Source organism: Stomoxys calcitrans, chromosome 3 (genome assembly GCF_963082655.1).
Source record: "Stomoxys calcitrans chromosome 3, idStoCalc2.1, whole genome shotgun sequence".
Taxonomy (NCBI): domain Eukaryota; kingdom Metazoa; phylum Arthropoda; class Insecta; order Diptera; family Muscidae; genus Stomoxys; species Stomoxys calcitrans.
Window position 1 is genome coordinate 33,929,974 of NC_081554.1, and position 22,258 is coordinate 33,952,231.

At 36.9% G+C, this 22,258-nt stretch overlaps 1 protein-coding gene across 1 annotated transcript; it reads left to right on the plus strand.

The window, feature by feature from the left end:
• The first annotated feature begins 744 nt into the window (after positions 1-744).
• On the plus strand, positions 745-18,758 carry LOC106083710 (AP-2 complex subunit alpha). Its single transcript, XM_013246916.2, has 10 exons — positions 745-991; positions 12,423-12,634; positions 12,697-12,890; positions 12,951-13,614; positions 13,683-13,870; positions 13,935-14,564; positions 14,640-14,919; positions 14,984-15,267; positions 17,996-18,200; positions 18,275-18,758. The coding sequence occupies exons 1-10, from the start codon at positions 928-930 to the stop codon at positions 18,350-18,352; spliced, it is 2,799 nt and encodes a 932-aa protein (XP_013102370.1). The 5' UTR covers positions 745-927; the 3' UTR covers positions 18,353-18,758.
• Positions 18,759-22,258: the final 3,500 nt, after the last annotated feature.

Genomic DNA, 22,258 nt, shown 5'->3' on the forward strand with positions numbered 1-22,258 from the left:
TTATAAAATATGTAGGCTTCAAAATTTTTTTTCTTATGACTTTATTTTTTTGGAATATAAAAATGATGTCGTCGCAAACATATATGAAATGTAGCAAAAACTCGCCTATTGTATCTCTTTGATGTCAATTTATTTAGCTAAATGTTTACAATTTCTTTATATTTATTTTTATTTTTCTTCATTGCTTTGCCAGGTCACACAGCAGCATTTGGAGGAATCTACAGCACATAAATTAAATAGCCAATACACCTTAACGAAAGGCAAAAACGACGACGACGACGACGAAGTGGCTATTGAATATTGACACCACCAATAAAGCGACAAGCAATAAGTACACCACAGCCGGGTCCGCCACTACTGCGATACAATCAAAATCAATTGAAGAAGAAATCGAGTGTTTTGAGTAGCATTAATCGGTTTGGTGGTTTTTTTCTGCCTCAATTGTTTATATGCCGTGCCGGTTCTAAAAAGATTTGTGTAAATAAGACACAAAAAGAAAAAGAATCATAATAATAACAACAACAACAACTACTACTACTACTAACCAGTAAGCAACGTAGCCAGTACAAGCTTGTTGCTCTCGCTGCTGTTGATTTTTTCATTAATCTATTGTTGTTATTCTTGGTGTGGACTTTTGAATGACTTGTTGCCGTTGTTGTCATTCTGGCGATTGCTGCTGCACCAAGCTTTAAGCATTTGTGTATTTGGATTCAACGTCTACTGACATCTGTTACTGCTGCCAACGCCGTGGTCGTTGTTAGACGACGTTCATAAATCACATTTTTTAAACTCTCCCCTAAAAAAGGAGAGTTTAAAACGGCAAATAAACCGGGAGCCACACAGATTTTAACAACTATTTGTAGTTGTTAAAACTTTTATTCTCCACCGAGTGTTTGAAAAACCTTAAAAATTAACAAACTAACAACAATGGCACCTGTGCGGGGAGATGGTATGCGCGGTCTGGCGGTTTTTATATCGGACATAAGAAACTGTGAGTAAAAAATTATTGAAAATATTTTAGTTCAAGTACGTACTTTTTTAAATGTTTGCATATGAGCAAAGACCCATATAAACTCTTTATCAATATCCAATTGTTTTTGTTTTGTGATTGGTTTATTTTGTATTATCTCTCAATATAAAATAATAATCCACTTTAATGATGTTGTATGTAAGTAACACCCCTCTATTAAAAGTCATTGCTTTCACGAAGCATAAAGTTATCATTCGCATAAATATGTATTCTTAATTGAGTTAGATGTTTATTAAATTATAGGGGCGTCAATTTTAAAGCTGTTTCTTTTCATTTGATTTACATGTATGTATGTATGTACGTACGTCTATACCCCCCAAATAGTGACCGACTGCTGGGATGGCATTATATATGTATTATTTCCCCCTTGACAGTAGTAATTTAACTGAATGGTAGATTTGCCTCAAATACAAATGAGCCTAACTTATGAAATAAAAAAAGTAAAAATTCCTTGAAAAATTTTGTAACAGAAAATTTGTAAGAATTCATTCCGTTTTCTTTCTTCTTTATTTTTTATACCCACCACCACAGGATGGGGTATACTAATCTAGTCATTTCGTTGTATTGATCGTATTGATTTCGAAATATTGATTTGCAACCCCATACAATATGTAATATTCTTGATCGTCTCGATATTCCGACTCGATCTAGCCATGTCCGTTTTTCTCTCGAAAGTACGATAGCAGTCGAACACGTAAAGCTAGTCGTTTGAAATTTTGCACAGATACTTCTTATTGATGTAGGTCGTTGGAAATTGCAAATGGGCAATATGGGTTCAGATTTGGATGTAGCTCCCATCAGGAGCGTAGCCCGGATTTTATTTTGAGGGGGGGGGGGGGGATGAATCCACCCCTCATTCTTTCAAAATCGAAAATTGCCAAAATTCCTGTTACTCTGCAATTGGTAATTGTGGTACCTATTGTTTGCAGGAACTGACACATCGGCGGTGACATTTGGTCTTAAAGTCAGAGCTGAATTTTGGACTGATTGCCAACACAATGCAAATATTTTTTGGAAGTTGTATCAATGGCATCGAACGATATACAACGACAACGTCTCTTGCTGCTGCTACGTGTACCCAAGTTCGCATCAACGACGAAAAATTTTTTTTAACCCAAAAATCGAACGATAAAATTTCTCACAATCCTTAGGAGTGAGATTTCTGGAATCCGTTTTAATGTCTTGTTGCATTTGATGGTTTCTATTGAAGTAGTAAAATTTAGGGGAATAAGCCTACTTATTTTGACAGCAAGTTCTACTTTATTCCAAAATCATTATATCGAACTTTCTTCGTTAAATGGTCATAAAATATTAAAAAATTATTTTTTTTGTTGTAGATAAAAAAAAAAATGTTCAAAAATTTTAAAAAATCGAATAATTGAAAAAATTGCTACATCAATATAAATTCTCCAAATTATGAATATACAAGCATATGCCTGGTCGCTTCGCTGTCCCCGATGCTACACCCAATATCAAGATGTAACTGTATAGCAATTTTAATAGATTTAGCCTTCTCTGTAAAGAAATAACATTTTGAAAGTTTTAATGCTAAAATGTACGAATAAAAATAACTAGTCGGCCGATAAATACTGTCAAGGTGTAACTGTATCGGAATTTGGAGATCTTTTGCTCAATCCGTAAATAAAGTACCATTTTGTAAGTTTTAGTACCTAAATGTACAAATTTCAAAACAATCTTCTTATCATCCGTTACATACTCCCAAGATGTATTTGTATCTCTAATGTCACAGATGTAGCTCAGAATGTAAATGAAGTACGTTTTACTACCTAAATGTACAAATTTCAAAACAATCTTCTTGTCATCCATTACCTACTACTGCCGAAATGTACCTGTATCTCTAATGTCACAGATGTAGCTTAGACTGTAAATAAAGTACCACTTTGTACGTTTTAGAACCAAATTGAATGCATATCTAAAAAATCTCCCTGTCGCTAGGTACATAGTGGCTAGATGTTACAGTATTCCAAATTTCAGAGCTGTAGCTCAATCCGTAAAGAAGGCCTTATTGTACGTTTCAGTGCCAAAATGTGCGAACATCAACAAAAGCTTCTAATCGTCCGGTACAAACTGTCAAGATGTGTCTGTTTCCCAAATTTCAGATCTTTAGCTCAATCTGTAAAGAAAGTACTAAATAGTACCAATTACAGCACTTAAGTTATTTTTATTCCACTCCTCGATATATTTCGACATTTCATATTTGGTAAAACTTGTCGTATATTTGTCAAGACTTCGATCATTTTCAGCATTGTTTTTTTTTTTTTTTTTTTTAATTTTACGATTCTCCGTTCACTGTTAAAGTAAAAAAGTGGAGTCTGAACGGCGTGCCGCATTGCAAAGTTTTTACATGGCATAGTACCTCACAGATGTTGCCAGCATTAAGAAGGGAAAATCACCGCTGAAATTTTTTCTGACGGTCTCCCCAGTATTTGAACCCAGACGTGCAGAGGCATAGGCGGACATGCTAACCTCTGCATTAAGGTGGCCTCCTGTAAAGTAGTCCGTTCGGTAAATAACAATGCGTCCACCGAACAAAGCTACACGAAGTTGCTTACCCTGTACACCTGAAGAAATTAGTCTGCTGATATTAGCAAACACTGTCTGCTGATATTTAATTACAGTTTTTAAACTTTTAATGAATCCATGCAATATTTTTGAACTGCTAAACAACAATTGGGGCATTTACTATACATTAATAAAAAAATACAAAATCAAAAATATTAGGGGTTAATTTTTTGTTTAATTGCTTAAATATAACTGCAGTAGTATAATTTTTTCTGCTGTTATTTAAATTCGTTCAAAATTTAGCAAATTATAGAAAATTGGAAAAAATTGTACGTTATATGCTTGTAATATTGAAAAATAAGATGAAATATAATTTTTTTAAATATTTATTAAATTTTTGAGCTATTTTTAATTTTCTATCTTTTGAAAACAGCAGAGGATGTTTGCTATTTTAGCAACAAATTTTCCATTTTCAGCATACTTTCTGCTGTAACAGCAAAATTTTTTTTACTAACGAATTTCTCTGATATTACTTTCGTTTTTGTTTGCGATTGTGCGTTGTTGCTTATCTGTCATTTAGACCCATTTTTAATCGAGCAGTACATGGTCAGAACGGACTATATTTATTGTTGTTATAGCCAAATTTCTGTATGTGAGTTACCCATCCAAGCCAAGCTCATGAGTTCATGAGTATTTAGGCATGAGCCGCTGCCGCCCTACTTCTCATTGAGACTCTCCACTCAATATCGTTGATTGTCTGCGACTACATTTGGAGCTTCTCCTTATGGAGCATTCCGTATGGAGCTCCCAGCTGAGATTCTCCTTATGATTTAGAACACCACACAAATCGGAGCCAAGTTCCAACCTGTGCCGGGACGTACAATATTTTGATATATAAAGCTTCCATATAGCCTGAATTTTCGATTCAACTGTTTGAGCTTTTAAAAAAATGATTGTAGTGGTTATATATATTATAAAAATTACATCCAAATTGAATTGAATGTTGAAAAACAACATTGTTTTTTTTATACCCTCTCCACCATAGGATACTAATTTCGTCATTCTGTTTGTAACACCTCGAAATATGCGTCTAAGACCCCATAAAGTATATATATTCTAGATCGTCGTGACATTTTAAGTCGAACTAGCCATGTCCGTCCGTCTGTCTGTCGAAAGCACGCTAACTTTTGAAGGAGTAGAGCTATCCGCTTGAAATTTTGCACAAATTCTTCTTATTAGTCGGTTGGGATTGTAAATGGGCCAAATCGGTCCATGTTTTGATATAGCTGCCATATAAACCCATCGTGGGTCTTGACTTCTTGAGCCTCTAGAGGGCGCAATTCTGACTAAAATTTCTCATACAGTGTTTTGATATCACTGCCAACAACTGTGCTAAGTATGGTTAAAATCGGTCTATAACCTGATATAGCTGCCATATAAACCGATCTTGGGTCTTGACTTCTTGAGCCTCTAGAGGGCGCAATTCTCATCCGATTTGGCTGAAATTTTGTACAACGGCTTCTCTCATGACCTTCAACATACTTGTCTAATATGGCAAGATGGCATATTTTGCAATATGATTTTTGATTCTTGTACAAATGACACAGTTTTAATAGTGAGCTATGGGTCCAAACCATTTCCAGGTTGAAAATTCCTACTACTACCCCATTGCGTTAAAATTTAGAATAATTATTTGTATTAGATTTCTCGATACTCGGTGACCGGTCATAACTGTCTATGCTTATGCTGAGCTTCACCTTTTTTATCCATTTCCCCATTGTTAAGAAAAAAATGTTCAACCATATAACTACATTGTCTTACAGATTTCTATTTATAGATCCACATATGTTGTTAGTAACTGGGTTTTTAAGATTTTGTGAAACTACAACAAGAATGTTTTCAGAAAATTTTTAAAAGAATTCGGAGTAATAGGAATTTTTTGTGGAATTTTTTAAAAAAGTAAGAGTAATGGAAAAATTTTCCATCTTTTTTAAACAAATTTTAAAGCCTAAAAATTTGATGCAAATTTGACAATTGTTTTTGCTGTATAAGTATAATCCCTATTTCGAAAATAAACGAAAATTCTTCGCAATTTCATGTTGTCAATGACCTTTGTTTGAAAATACAAATATATATGCACATCACTGGCAATTCAAACAACAAATGATAACAAGGGCAATCACATACGAGTATATTTTAAATAAATCCTGTATAGCCAAAAATAATTGTAACCAGTTATGATCAAATTATTATTACTCAGTTTATAGAAGCTGTGTTTTTGCCCCTATTCCTAAATGGAATGTTCATGTGCAACTTTGCACTTTACATTTTTATAACATATATAATCTATTTTAAATTAATGGTATCGGTGTGAAAATAACTGCTCTACTTTTAAGGTAAAACGATTAGTAAGCCCACCGTAGGCTGCCCAATACATTTTGCGAAAGCACATTTTGCCTTAACTTTTTGTAGGGTTTTTATTTTGCTTTTCTGTTCTCAATAGAAAAACACTCATTGGTGTAAGCTGAACGCATCTCCATCCTTTGTTAATTTATTTATAGTTAAGGAAAAATTTTGTAAAATGTTAAACTTAAATGTAGTTTATTAGTTAAATAAAGCTTTACGGCTTGGCTAATGTTTGAACAAATAAAATTAAAATAATTGAAAAATAAATTAAGCCAATTGTGGTTACCCTGTTCCGAAGAACAGCATATTCCAGTAAGGGCGTTCTGTATCGATCGAAGCAAGGCCTTGGCCAATATATATTCATTTACAGGTAGTGGCAGTTGCCCAACAACAAAATATTGAGTGCACTCGTAGACAGATAGTGCACTTCGCGAGAAAAAAATATATTCAGCTATTTACGGTACACTACCTGGTAATTATGTCATGCCCTTGGCTATTACCACCGAAACTCAGAGGTTACCTTGTCCGCCTTTGATGCTGAATGCCTGGGTTCAAATCCCGGCGACAACGTCAGTAAAATGTTCGGCAGTGGTTTCCCCTCCTAGTGCTGGCGACACCGTGTAGACTTCTCTACTAAGTGGTCCCTTATCATTGAGCTTAAACTTGTATTATTGTTAATGAGACAACTCGTCATAAGAGTTTCTTAAAAATAGTTCAATAAAAATTTCTTAAAAGAATTTGCGTTGCCTATAGTTTGGATCATTCCATATACTAGTTAGCGAAATCTAGGAGCGATTGCCAATAGTCCTCGGTTCCTTCAGCCAATTTGGCTTTTTTGAAACAGGTACTGCGAACATTTTTCTAGATCATTTTATGAAGTAACGCAAGATTTTTTACATTGATAAGGTCTTCAAACTTCATTTCACATATACTTTCCAAATGCGTCTGACAAGTATAGTAACGATGTAGGCAATACACATATCTTAAAAGGGATGCCATTTTCAGTCTTCTCTCGCATTTAGAATCACGCTTGCCAAAGAGTTCATTTCCACAACAGATTGCAGACATTAAATGCGATTTGGCTATGGGCAAAAGTTTAGGCTTAAACGACTGTGTTTGGTACAGCATTCTTAGTACAGCAAAATTTTTCCAGTGGTCGCCGCTATATGATTGGTCCATTTTAGTGAATTAAACAACAAAACAATGAACTAATCAACAGGGGCAAACTTCTCACATATCAATGAGTGCAGTCCGGTTCAAGTATAAGATTAATTGTAAGGGGCCTACTTTTTTTAGCCGAGTCCGTTTCTGATGGTCTCGCCAGGATTCGAACCCAGGCGTTCAGCTTCATAGGCGGACATGCTAACCTCTGCGCTATGGTGGCCTCCGATCGGATTATATGGCGGGTACATCCAAATGTGAACCGATCTGGGCTTTATTGAACCGGGATGTTGAAGAACCTAACACAACACGCTATACCAAATTTCGGCGAAATCGGACAAAAAATACGCCTGTTATGGGTCCAACACTTTTAATTGGGAGATCGGTCTATATGACAGTTATATCGAAATATACACCGATCGTAACCGTACTCGGTACGAATGTCGAGGGGCCTAACGCAACTCATTGTGCCTTATGTCGGCAATATCGGTTAAAAATTCACCTTTTTTGAGCCTAAAAAATTGGTATATATGGCAGCTATTTCCAAATCTAGACCGATGTGGGCACTATTGAACCGAGATGTCTAAAAGCCTAACACAACTCGCTATACCAAATTTCAGTGAAATCGCACAATAAATGTGCCTATTATGGGCCCAAGACTATACATTGAGAGGTCAGTCTATAGACAGCTACATCCAAATCTGGAATGATCTAGACCAAATTAAGAAAGGATATCGAGGGGTCTAACTTATCTTACTGTCCCAAATTTCAGTGAAATCGGAAAGTTAATGCGCCTTTTATGGGCCAAAGACCTTAAATCGAGAAGTCGGTCTATATGGCAGCTATATCCAAATATAGACCGATCTGGGCCAAATTGAAAAAATATGTTGAATGTTGAATTTCAGCGAAATCTGACAATAAATGCGCCTTTTATGGGCCCCAGACTTTCAATCGAGAGATCGGGAGCTACATACAAATCCGACCGATCTGGGCCAAATTAAACAAGGGTGTCAAGAAGCTTAACACAACTCACTGTCCCGAATTTCAGAGAAATTGGATTATAAAATTGGCTTTAATGGGCCCAAGAATTTAAATCAAAAGATCGGTCTATACCTAAATCTGGATCGATCTGGCCGTATTGAACAAGGATGCCGAGAGGACTAACACAACTCACTGTACAAAATCTCTGCTAAATTAGATAATAAATGTGGCTTAAATGGGAATCAGACCTTAAATCGGCAGATCAGTATATATGGGGTCTATATGAAGATATAGTTCGATATAGCCCACCTTCGAATATAACCTGCCTATGGAAAAAAGAATCTGTGCAATGTTTCGGCTCAATATCTCTATTTTTAAAGACTGCATCGTTGTTGTTGTTGTTGTTGGTGTAGCAGTGTGTTGTACACTGAGGCGGCAGCCCTTGCCGATGAAGGACTTCATCGGGTCAATCCGGTACGTACAACCGGCTGCCATGGGACCATGGGACAACCGGCTCCATCGTGATTTCAACAGACAGACGGACGGACATGAACAGATCGTCTTAGATTTTTACGACGATCAAGAATATATCTATTTTATGGGGTCGGAAATGGACATATCCATGTGTTGCAAACGGAATGATAAAATTAATATACATCCATCCTTTGGTGCTGGGTATAAAAGGTAGCAAGTTATGAACGATTCTGCTTAGTCTTAATGATTAGTTATGTTGCTATGCACTCAATGCACGAAATTGTTGGTGGACAATTTAAAGAAGTAAGGAAGAGGATGCTGTCCATAGACTCAACAATGACGTAACCCATACACAGTGCAGAATATGTGGTAGTTCGCCAATTCCCTAACAACACGAAAAGAGCACACGTCCGCTTTTGGTCTGTAAAGGGTAATGCTACGACAAGCGCGGCATCTAAAATGGAAGGTACAGCCTATCTGCACTGAAATATGGCAACAAGTGTCAAGTGCCTGGGGGTTATCCCAGCCTCTCAAATGGAAGGTATAGCCAATCTGCATTGAAATATGACATCAAGTGGCAGGAGCCTGGGGTCATCCCAGCCTCTAAAACCAATTCAAATATCAGAGGTCCTTAACTCCAAAACGGCTTAACGGACATGTAACCTTGTGACGATCCACCCTTCTGGTTCAATTCCCTCCGGAGTCGCTGGCCCCGGCCGTGCTCAATCTTGGGGCAGTTCTTTTCCTTTGGAGACTAATTTGAATGTGTCCACATAAAAGTAAAGTGTAAGGTAGCTATTGTGTCATGTGTGTGTATGTGTTAGTGTTAGTGAGCTTTCGAACCCGGATGGTATTAATAGTTAGTGAGCAACATTAGATGTAAGGTTTTTGCTCTGGACTCTTTACCCGCCCAACCTACTGACTTACCAATTCTCGTCAGCCCTAATTGCACCTCCTAATAGATTGCCTTCACCTTTCGTGACATAATGAAACCCTTTAAAGTTTCATAATCATCAACAAACGTTTATATTCAAAAGTGAATGATAATTAATAATAAGGTACAAAACGTGAATTTATGTATAGCGTAATTTAATGAATTATTAAGTGTAAAATAATGGCTTATAAAAAGTCACAAATTATACACTGCTTAAAAAAAATTGTGACTTTTTATAAGCCAACGACTAAACCTTTGGGTACTTTGTACATGCTTTGAAACTAAATCTATTTAGGACTCGTAGTAAACTTGGTAGTAGGCTGGGAGAAAAATAAACAATGAGTTAGTTACGTTGGCTTATAAATAGTCACAACCTTCAATTCAATATATTTGAGATCAAAGTACGAATTTGGGCCAAATATCTCAAGGGCTGGCAAAGCTTCTCAATGGGACACGCAGCCTGTTTTTGGCAATCTGAGTCTCAAATAAAAGGGAGTACGAGTAGAGCACGAACGTGTCATAAAAAATATGAAACAAGATCATAAAAATGAACATGTTTGAACAAAAACTTACTGCTGTCCAATTTCAAGCTGACTTTTTGTTGTTACTCCAAAAATGTTTGCTGATTTTACCTAACTTCTTCTTCTTATATATAAACATCAATTTGTGTTTGCTTGTAGGTTTGTTTGTTTGTGTGTTCCTTATAGACTCAAAAACGGCTTAACCGATTTTCTTGAAATTTTAACAGATGGTGCATAATGATACCGTGGTGAAAATAGGGTACCACATTTTTGATATCTGAAGGGGGGGCGGACCCTCCCCCTTACCCTAATTTTTAGAAACGTCATATCTCGGAGATGGGTTGTGCGATTTAAGCGAAATTTTGTGTGCTCTCATATTATACCCAAAAAATAAAAATTTGGTTTCCAAATTTCGGATGGGCTACCTTGGGGCCGCCCTACCCTAAAACCTACCAAACATGTATTTAAACCAATCACGACAAAATGGGACTCAAATGAAATGCATTTAGGATAAGAAAACGTATCTGATATGCAATTGTCGGACCAAGTGTTAGGGGGACCACCCCAACCCCCAAAACACCCCCAAAATCGGACATACTTATCGACCATGGCAATATGGGACTCAAAGAAAGGTATTTGGGAGTAGAATACGAATCTAATATCCAAATGTGGGACCACGTTTCTGGGGTCCACCCCTTCCCCAAAGCACCCCCCAAACAGGACTTATTTACCGACCATTGGAATATGGGGCTTATATAAAAGGTATTTGAGTGTAGAAATCGAATCTGATATCCAAATATGGGACCCAGTGTTTGGGGGCCGCCTCTCCCCAAAAACATCACCCAAAGGGGACAAATTTACGACCATAGCAATATGGGGCTCAAATGAAAGATCTTTGGGAATAAAGCACGAATCCGATATCAATATTCGGGAAAAGTGTCGACCCCACAACACCACCCAAATAGGAAGTATTTGTTGACTATTGCAAGATGGGGCTCAAATAAAAGGTATTTGGAAGTAGACCACGTACCTGATATCAACATTAGGGACCAACTGTCTAGGGGACGTCCTGCCACCATAACAGCCCCCAAATAGAACGTATTTGCTCACCCAGATAATTTGGGTCTTAAAGAGAGTGGAACTAAATATTTATAGTTTTTAGGGCCAATACCCCAAACCGAACATAGTTTCTGACTTTTGGAATAAGGAGTTTAAATGAGATTAGAACACGAATTTGATATCCAATTTTGAGGCCAATGGCAATATGGGGTTCAAATGAATGATTTATAGATATATGAGAATAGAGCACGTTTTGATATATTTTCCTTGTTTAGTGTTTGGGGGACTACCCCAATCCCCAAAAAACACCCCTAAATCGGGCATATTTACCGGCCATATGAATGTGGAGCTTAAATGAAAGGTATTGGGGGGTAGGGCAAGAATTGATACCCACTTTCGGTACCATTTTTCTGGGGGTCGGTCTACCCCTTTCCCAAAACACCAAACAAAGAGCAATTTTTTACTGACCATCGCAACATGGGGCTCAAATAAAGGTATTTGGGAGTAGAATATGAATTTTATATCCAAGTGTAGGAACATGTATTTAGGGCATTACCCCTTCCCCAAAACACCCCCCAAAGAGTAAAAATTTTTCGACCATGCCAAAATGTGGCTCAAATGAAAAATATTTGAGATTAGAAAACGAATTTGATAACCTATTTTGGGGCCATGTGTGTGGGGGACGCCTTATCGTGTAAACTCCCCTAAACGAATGGTAATATGGGGTTTAAATAAATGCTATTTGAAAGAAGAGCACGATACTGATATTTTTCAGGGCCAAGTGTCTGGGGGACCACCTCACCCTCGAAAACACCCCTAAATCAGATATCATGAGAATATCGGGCTGAAATAAAGTATTTTAAGAATGGAGTACACCTTACATCCAAACTTAAATTCGTAGACCAATAAAGATCATATGGGATTCAGATAAAGGCACTTCTATTGTTAAACTGTTAGTCAAGCGATATACTATTTTCGGAGCATGGTATTTCACTAAAAGCTCTTTAATTTTCAAAAAAAAAAGTATTCCAAGGAAACTTTTGTTCCATATAAAGTAAAAGAAGGCGCAGCGGAGTGGGCCCGGGTCAGCTAGTAAATTTATAAAAGTGTAACTTTTTTCAAAGATTTGCGTACTATATTGTTACCAAGATTGGCACATGAGTCCTAGCATTTTAGATTACAAATAGACGGAAATTTTTACTGTGAATTGTAAACAAGGGCACAGCTGATCATGCTTGGGTGGGCTAGTAATGATTAAAACGCAACTTTTTTCAATTTTGTTAATTTTTTTTTTCATTTTTTTACATTTTTTTCGATTTATTTTCCATTTTAGGTAAAAGTAAAGAAGCGGAAGTAAAAAGAATCAATAAAGAGCTGGCCAATATACGTAGCAAATTTAAAGGTGACAAAACGCTGGACGGGTATCAGAAAAAGAAATATGTGTGTAAACTGTTATTCATATTTCTACTGGGGCATGATATAGATTTTGGTCATATGGAAGCTGTTAATTTGTTGTCATCCAACAAATACTCGGAAAAGCAAATTGTAAGTTCAAACCACAACGAAATTGCTTCATCTATCTAGCTTGACATTTTTTTTTATTTTAGGGTTATTTGTTTATATCGGTTTTGGTTAACACCAATAGCGACTTGATACGTTTGATAATTCAATCGATCAAAAATGATTTGCAATCTCGTAATCCGGTACATGTTAACTTGGCATTACAATGCATTGCCAATATTGGTAGTCGCGACATGGCCGAGTCATTCTCCAATGAAATACCAAAATTATTGGTTTCTGGGTATGCAAATTTGCTTATTGTTTAGGTGGGTATTGGTTTAATGTAAAAATTTTATTTTAGCGATACAATGGATGTGGTGAAGCAGTCCGCCGCTCTCTGTCTTTTGCGTTTGTTCCGTTCGAGTCCTGACATTATCCCTGGCGGAGAGTGGACATCGCGCATTATACACTTGTTAAACGATCAGCATATGGGTGTGGTAACTGCAGCAACTTCTTTGATTGATGCTTTGGTCAAACGCAATCCCGATGAGTACAAGGGTTGTGTGAATTTGGCCGTTTCTCGTCTGTCTCGTATTGTGACAGCCAGCTACACAGATTTACAGGATTACACTTATTATTTCGTGCCAGCTCCTTGGCTTTCCGTTAAGTTGTTGCGTTTGCTACAGAACTACAATCCAGTAACTGAAGAACCCGGCGTTCGTGCACGCCTTAATGAAACTCTAGAGACTATTTTGAATAAGGCTCAAGAACCGCCAAAGAGCAAAAAAGTTCAGCATTCGAATGCTAAAAATGCTGTTCTCTTTGAAGCCATAAATCTAATCATACACAGTGACAGTGAACCGAATTTGCTGGTGCGTGCTTGTAATCAATTGGGCCAATTTTTGAGCAATCGCGAAACCAATTTACGTTATTTGGCTTTAGAATCTATGTGCCATTTGGCCACATCCGAATTTTCACACGAGGAAGTGAAGAAACATCAGGAAGTTGTTATACTTTCCATGAAGGTATTTGTATGCCCTTCCTCTATGGCTTTAAACAATAAACAGGAACTGCAATTACTTGTGCTTTTCAGATGGAAAAAGACGTTTCAGTTCGCCAAATGGCTGTTGATTTGCTTTATGCCATGTGTGATCGTAGCAATGCAGAGGAAATTGTCCAAGAAATGTTAAATTATTTGGAAACAGCCGACTATTCCATACGCGAGGAAATGGTATTAAAGGTTGCCATATTAGCTGAAAAATATGCCACAGATTTCACATGGTAAGTTAATCACCATCTATTTCACGGTCACTAAAGCTCTAACACATAACATTCTCTTGTCTAGGTATGTTGATGTAATTCTCAATCTCATTCGTATTGCCGGTGACTATGTATCAGAAGAGGTCTGGTATCGTGTCATTCAAATCGTTATTAATCGCGAAGAAGTACAGGGCTACGCTGCTAAGACGGTTTTCGAAGCTCTCCAGGCACCAGCTTGTCACGAAAACATGGTCAAGGTTGGCGGCTATATATTAGGCGAATTCGGTAACTTAATTGCAGGCGATTCTCGTTCCGCCCCATTGGTACAATTCAAGTTGTTACATTCGAAATATCATCTATGTTCACCAATGACCAGAGCCTTGCTATTGTCTACATACATTAAATTTATTAATTTGTTCCCCGAGATACGTACCAACATCCAAGAAGTATTCCGTCAACATAGTAACTTGCGCTCAGCAGATGCTGAGCTACAACAGAGGGCTAGCGAATATTTGCAATTGAGTATTGTGGCTTCCACAGATGTACTGGCTACTGTCTTGGAAGAGATGCCTTCTTTCCCCGAGAGAGAGAGTTCGATATTGGCAGTGTTAAAGAAGAAGAAGCCTGGTCGGGTACCAGAGAATGAGATAAGGGAATCGAAGAGTCCAGCTCCAGCAGCTGTGCAAAATAATACTCATGCTGCTACCAATCATAAGTATGAATGACACCAAGTCCAAATTCTAGGCTCCCTTCTACATTTCTTATTTATTTTTTTTTGTTATAATTTCAGAGTGAATAGCAATGCTAATGCAGATCTATTGGGATTAAGTACACCACCGGCGAATAATGCCGTCAACAATAGCGGTGGCACATTAATCGATGTCTTGGGCGATATCTATGGCAGTGCCAATAACAATACAGCAATTTACAATACCAAAAAGTTCCTCTTCAAGAACAATGGTGTTTTGTTTGAAAATGAGATGCTACAAATCGGCGTTAAAAGTGAATTCAGACAAAATCTTGGACGTCTTGGTTTATTTTATGGCAATAAAACTCAAATTCCTTTAACGGTGAGTGTTTAGGCTTTATTCAATGCTCTCGCCTTTTTCTAAAGTTTCTCTAATTGTTTCATAGAATTTCACTCCTGTCCTACAATGGGACCCAGAAAATGCTTTAAAACTGAACGTTCAAATGAAACCCGTTGAACCCACCTTAGAAGCTGGTGCACAAATCCAACAATTACTAACAGCTGAATGCATAGAAGACTATTTGGATTCTCCCACAATCGAGGTGAATTTCCGCTACAATGGTGTACAACAAAAGTTCAATATTAAGCTGCCATTGACCATCAATAAGTTCTTCGAACCGACGGAAATGAATGCAGATTCATTCTTTGCTCGATGGAAAAATTTAAGTGGGTAAGTTATGATAATATGAAGTAAAATTACCACCTGCTCACTACTGCGAAACAAAGCTCTCGTTATTTGTATTATGCTTGCTATAATGCAAAAATGTGAAACATTCAGTAAGTCATGAAAATGGGAACCTTCAATATTTTTAAGGGCTTATAGATCGTTTCCGGGTCCAGAGTGAATTGAATTGCATATTGTCCCTAGTTTCTTACCGAGTTCATATACCAGAATATCTGTCGTATATTATAGGTTACTTAAAATACCATATTGTTTAAATGTGAAGGTTCAACAGTTTTCAAGAACTGTAGCTTTACTCTGGTTCACATATTGTCTAGAGTAGTTATTATGTCCCTAAGGAACTTTGGAGTGGGGAATTATGCGATAGAAGGTCTCCCATACACTTTATTCCAAATGTGAAGCTTTCATTTCAGACTGTATTGAACTGATGTTTAAGGGGACATGTGCTCCGGGAGTTTTAGGGGTTGGGGAAGCCTGTTTACCCTAATTTGTGCTTTTGGGTTAAACGTGTTTATGGTTTACTATAAGGTTCCAAACATAAAAACATAAAAATGTTTAAATTAATTTACTCATATGCGTGATATGCCACTTAAGAAAACTGAGATAATGGTTAGGTTTCGTTCCACTTTAAAATATAGAAAGGGGCTCGAATTCGAAGCTTTGTAGCGGCGCAATGCCACAATTTTAGGTTCATGGTCAGAGTGGTGAGAAATTCCAAGTTAGGGTGATGTCACAAGGTAAGTAGAGCAAACCCCTAAAAGCGTTTAGAAATCTAAGTCAAATTTTTAGAGTTCTTTCAGTCCTTTTAATATGGCCTTAACTGTTGATGAAGGATCAATGTATTTTGCGGTATATTCGAGATATATCAGACCGATTTATGGGAATTTTCGTTTGTGTCTTAATAGTAACCCATATACACTAATCACTTATTTAAATATGGGTTGAAGTACGTAGGAGAAACGTCCCATCATAAAAACCTCCTCAACAGGGTACAATGCAAATTTTGCCCATGAACATTCCTCTAAGGAACAGTGCCAAACTTTTCACATATCAATGAGTGCAGTCCTTTTCAAGTTTAAGCTCAATGATAAGGGGCCTCCTTTTTATAGCCGTGTCCGAGCGGCGTGCCGCAGTGCGACACCTCTTTGGAGAGAAGTTTTACATGCCAGGATTCGAACCCAGGCAATCAGCGTCATAGGCGGACATGCTAACCTCTACGCTACGGTGGCCTCCAAAAGGGTACAATTTGGGACTTAAATGAACGCTATGACTCAAAAGACAATTTATTTAAGTCCTTTATTGTCACAATCAACATGTCCTGCTGAACGGCAGTACGTTACCCAGATACTTGAATTCTTATATCAACATTAGATTCGAACTCTATTGTCATAGAATTTTCGTTTCGTTCCCATATTATCCCGATCGAACTACACGTCTTATTGAAGCGTATTAGATGGGTGGGTCGGTCCCAGACTCTGTCCCAAATGTGTATACAGATTCGTGGGCAACTCTCACAGGCCTTTCTATTTTATAATCATTTTGTGAGTTTAGACATTCATGCCCGTTTTGGGGGTTTTTGGGGTTGGAGTGGCGCCGTAGACACCTTGGACCAAATTGTTATAACAGATGTGTACTCAACTTCCAAACACCTTTCATTTGATACCCATATTGTCCCAATCGGTAAATATGTCCTGTTGAGAGATTTTTGGGGGGGTGGGCGCTTCAGATACCAAGGAAAAAATTTTTATATCTGCTTTTTACTATATTTTTAAATACCTTTCATTTGATATACATATTGTCCCAATCGGTAAATATGTTCAGCTGGGGGGTTTTGTAGGGTGGGAGTCCCTCAGACACTAAGGAATGCAATTTTATGGCAGATTTGTGCTCTACTTTTAAATACCTTGCATTTGATACCCATATTGCCTAAAGCGGTAAATATGTCCTGTTGGGTGGTGTTTTTGGGTGTGGGGAACCACTCGACACTTAAGGTGACATTTGTATGCTCTACTCTTAAATACCTCTCATTTGATACACATATTGCCCAAAAGTGTCCTGTTGGCTGGTGTTTTTGGGGGTGGAGCCCCCAATCACTAAGGGTGACATTTTTATGTCAAGTTTGTACTCTACTCTTAAATATCTTTCATTTGATTCCCATATTGACCCAGTAGGTAAACATGTTCGTTCGGGTAGGTTTTGAGATGGGGCGTCCCCCCAGGTTAGTTGACCCCAAAATTGTATACGAACTTCGTGTTTTTGGGGAACCATGAGCTGGCATATAAATCGCTTATGAGGCCGCCGGCAAAGGCCGAAATCGCGATCCTTGCAGTTCGCCCTTAATACATTATACACAACTGCTGAGACTTTTAAATAAAAACACATAGCTCTGAGCTGGTTAATCCAATAACAAAATTAAATAACTTATTTGGCCAAACTAAAGAACCACAAAAACGAAAAATATTAGGAATATTAACTTAAACCATATCTTATATAAATTTTTTTAACTAAACGTTCTTTCAATTAACTTTTTCAAAAACGGTGATTGATATTATTGTTCGTGATTGAAGGCGTTTCAATTAAAAAAAATTGTAAAATCAATTAATTTGGTGATTAAAACTTGTTTATTTATTTTTTTCTATAATACTCCCTATCGTTTTATCAAAAATGTTAAAAATATCAAAAAATACCTTTGTTTGTCCTATTTTGTTCATTTTAGCGAACAACAAAGAGCTCAAAAAGTATTCAAAGCCCAGCAACCTTTGGATTTGGCCGGTGCTCGAAACAAACTCATGGGCTTTGGCATGCAATTGCTGGATAGTGTGGATCCAAATCCCGATAACATGGTGTGTGCGGGTATCATACACACACAGTCACAACAAGTGGGCTGTTTGCTAAGACTGGAGCCCAACAAACAAGCACAGGTAGGCATGGCAAAGTTCATTTTTCCTTATTTACATTATACCAAAATGGCCGATTGCCACACTCCTATTTTTAGATGTTCCGCTTGACAATACGTGCCAGCAAAGAAAGTGTTACAAGAGAAATCTGCGATTTGTTATCAGACCAATTTTAAAACTGGAACATATTAAAAGCTTAAAAAGAACATTTTTAATAACTGCATCCATCATAAGGGAAATTGCAACGATTTTCTTTTTTTACAACTAAAAAAATAATGTTCTGAGGACAAAAAGTCGAATAAATCAACAAAATATCGTCATAGGAACTTCATAAAAAAACAAGTAATAAAATAATAGTTAAAATCCAAAAAAAAACTATGTTAAAAAATACCACAAACATAGAAAATAAGCTTGCATTAATTTGAATGAAACAAAAGAAAAAAAACATTAAAGTTATATTCAGTTTTTCCTAAGATATTGAAATAAAAGTGAATTGGAAACTATCCCCTCTCAAAGAGAAAGAAGAAGAACTAGAGCTATAAGTTTCTTCTGACGAAATTCATAAAACTTTCTAAAGCACAATCCCTCAATTTGTTGTTAATAAAAAATAACCAAAACGAAGAACAAAATACTAGACTCCAAGAAAGCGCTAAGATTAAAATTCAACACACTGTCCTTCCTTCCCCTTAGCTAAACATTAAGACGAGACCTCCCTTATCACACAAGAAACCCCACATAAGCATGCAAAAATACATTTTCACATTGTATCTCGCTCCATACTAAATTGTTTATAAAAAAAACATGGAAATGCAATGAACTTATATTATTATTAATAGGTATAAATTCATAATATATATACAAATACACACACATATAAATATTCTGTTTGAAATGTAATAATAATTAAAAATTATCCAACCAACCAAACAACAAAAGAAGGAAAACACATATAAATACTGTAAAAATCTTAATAAATATTAAAAATAACAAGTAAAAAATCTTATAACAATAATAATGATAGCGCTTTAGAAAAAGTGGCAAAGATGGCAGGACGGAAGTGAAAAATAATCTCAGTAAGGTGTTATGTGCAAGAGTTTATTCATAAGGTCTTATGTAATTCGAAGAATTTACATAAACACTAACTATTACCCCACAAACATAATTTCTATATATTTCCCAAAAAAAAAAAAATTGTTTAAAACTATCAACATTTATATACATACACACAAAAAAACCAAAATACAATAATTACCAAACTTCATCTATGTTAATACACACATTTCTTCAGAACAGTATAAAAAAACGGAATATTGATATAAGCTCAAAACATAAATTCACACAAGGACAGACATACTACACCTCTTCACATGAATACAGGTGGAAGCAGATGAGACAGGCGGTCGATACATTTATAATCTATCTCTAGTAAGGAAACAAAAATAACATCATGCCCTAATTTTATTGGAATGTTCCAATTCTAAAGGTGAGTTGAAAATATTTGTCACCGCTTTATAAGGTTTTTCCAAGACTCAAGTAAAACATAATTAACTGTACTAATTAATATAATTATCTATTTAATTACATGCAAGAACATATACAGTTGCAATTGGATCTGCTATATCTGATATAAGATTTGTTTATAAAAGCTATGTTTTATTTTAGTACTATTTAGGGCAGTGCAATGAAATTTGTATTTAAATGACATCTATCCAGAACAACGAAGTTTTGGATTTATTACCATTGCAGGCATATGTAGAACATCTTTCACCAGGATTGCCATGATATGTTTTTCACAAATCAGTGTGGCCATTTGCAGAAATACCTCTATTGTGAATGGTCAAATAAAATTACTAACAATTATTAAGACAAATGGGTGCACATATTTTAGTACATTTTATTTGATTGCTATGCACACACATGTTTTGCAAATTTTAGTTATAAATTATACAAATATTTGCAGTTTTTCTTCGTATTGTTTTGATAGGTTGGCAAATGGCGTTACCACTTCATGGCAAACAAACAGACTTCCACTGGAAACTTTTTTTGCCTTTTATTTTTGCCCTTCGCGGCTTATCTATCCAGTACTAAAATAAAACTCAGCAAAAATAAATGTGAAATTTATTGATTTTTTTAAATCATATCAAATGTTCTTATGTCCGACAAGACAAAGATATTTGTAAAATCTTTCGGAATATGTATTTCCTTTTCACAAACTTTCGAAACTTTTCTGTTATAACTGTTTTTGCAACTTCACATTGCGATTTCGTTGGTGACGGACCGGTGGATACCCTACCATTTCGATCTAAATTTATAGCTTGATACCCTGTCAATATTAATTTATACGTGAACATTAACCAATAAACTGGATACCCTATTTTATTTGTTTTAGTTTGTAGATTTTAGTTTGTTTACTGGATACCCTGGCAGTATGCGAGTCATTTGACTCCGCCAACTTATTAATAGCTAAAACAAAACTGTTTTGCCTCCATTTTTCAATTCTTACCAAGGCGGATTTATTACCTTGATTTATTGCACCATATGACCTTTAATTGTTTCGCCATGAACTCTTACATTAACATGCAGTTACGTTAAAGTAATTGCGAATACGACAGGTCCGTAACAACTTCAACCTTTAATTTTCATTTTTTTTGGGAGATAATGCGAGCCCGGCATTCAGGGCGGCTCGTGGCTAAAGCCTCACGGAATCTCTCGGAATATATAAATTATCTCGGATCCGCTCTGGCATTACTTCGAAGTGGATCCTCTTGTGACCCTCATGCCATGCGTCTTAGTGTTCCTAGGTCAGATGCCCCCTCCATATAGCAGTCGCTCTTGCTGGAAGTTCAGTTTAGCCTCATATATTTTTATCTGATCCAAAGACGAGAACTGAGGGTTCAGACACTGTTGAAGCAAAGAAGCGCCTTAGCCCTGCACCTGACCAGTAGGACTAATTTCGCTTCCATATAGGAGAATACTATTCATTGCCTATACCATCATAAGCCTTCGCATGCTTGTTAGAGATCCTCTGATTTTCGCCATTAATCGGCTGTAAACGTCAGTCTCGTGTCAAGTCGTACCCCTAGGTATTTCAAGTGCCTTCTAGTGGGTAAAACGACGTCCTCGATCCGCATATCAATCTCTTTGGCGATGTGTTTCCTCATTTGTATTTGTATTTGTAGGGCGCCCCGATAGCCGAATTGGTATCGTGCTTGGATTACCAGTGAAGGGTTGGGGGTTCGAGTCCCGCCAGAAGCCTTGGTGTGTCGCTACTGTGGTATCACAATGGACTTAAAATTGTCTAAATGAGTCTGTAAAGGACTGCCACTCTTACCTTACCTTACCTTCCTCAGTCTTTCCTCGCATTGCCAGCCGTGGCTCGTGTTATTCTAATCAATGTCTTTTTCTGAGCATGAATTAACGTAGTCTTCGTCCGTATTTCTTGCCGTGAAGACAAAACAATTGTTTGTCGAAAACTAAGTAATCTTTCTGCGCTTCTTGACCATAATCCTCTACCTTCTCCCGCAATTGCAGCTCAGTGGTACAATAGATGCTCACTCGTTTTTAACACCAGCTCATCCCCATAAACCCTGTAGAAATCCGCCTCTCCCTGTGACCTGGCCATTCAGGGGCGGCACTTACGACCTCCATCAATAGAGAGCGCGACAGCTTCAGTCAGTTAAGGACAGGTACCCTGAAAACACCAAGTTCCTCCTTCCAATAAATGGTGGCAGATTAGTCTTTCTAGATTTTGTGCATAGCCATTGAGCATTAGCCATGTACAATGAACGAACAAATGTACTCTGAACGAAGTATGTAAAATCTAAAATAGTGACAAGATCATCCGCGTTATTTGGTAACCAAGAGCCTTAAAAGAGGGTTTAAAAGTCCCCCTTGTTGTTGTTGTAGCTTTAATTAATTAATTAATGGCGATCCTTGTCAAGCTCTTATAGGCGAGCAAGCTCGTTCCGGTCTATATGACCGATCGCCGCGGGAACATGATGGCCATTGGTTATTTAACTCGCCTTGTCGTATCGACTTTCATAGGCACTCAGTATTTAAGCAAGAGCCGGTGCCACCCGGCC

Bases quoted from the DNA above. Each gene is read 5' to 3' on its own strand.
- LOC106083710 (XM_013246916.2), top strand. From the start codon at position 928: ATGGCACCTGTGCGGGGAGATGGTATGCGCGGTCTGGCGGTTTTTATA. The intron at 13,871-13,934 runs GTAAGTTAATCA...TCTCTTGTCTAG, and splicing joins TATGCCACAGATTTCACATG to GTATGTTGATGTAATTCTCA. The intron at 14,565-14,639 runs GTATGAATGACA...TTATAATTTCAG, and splicing joins CATGCTGCTACCAATCATAA to AGTGAATAGCAATGCTAATG.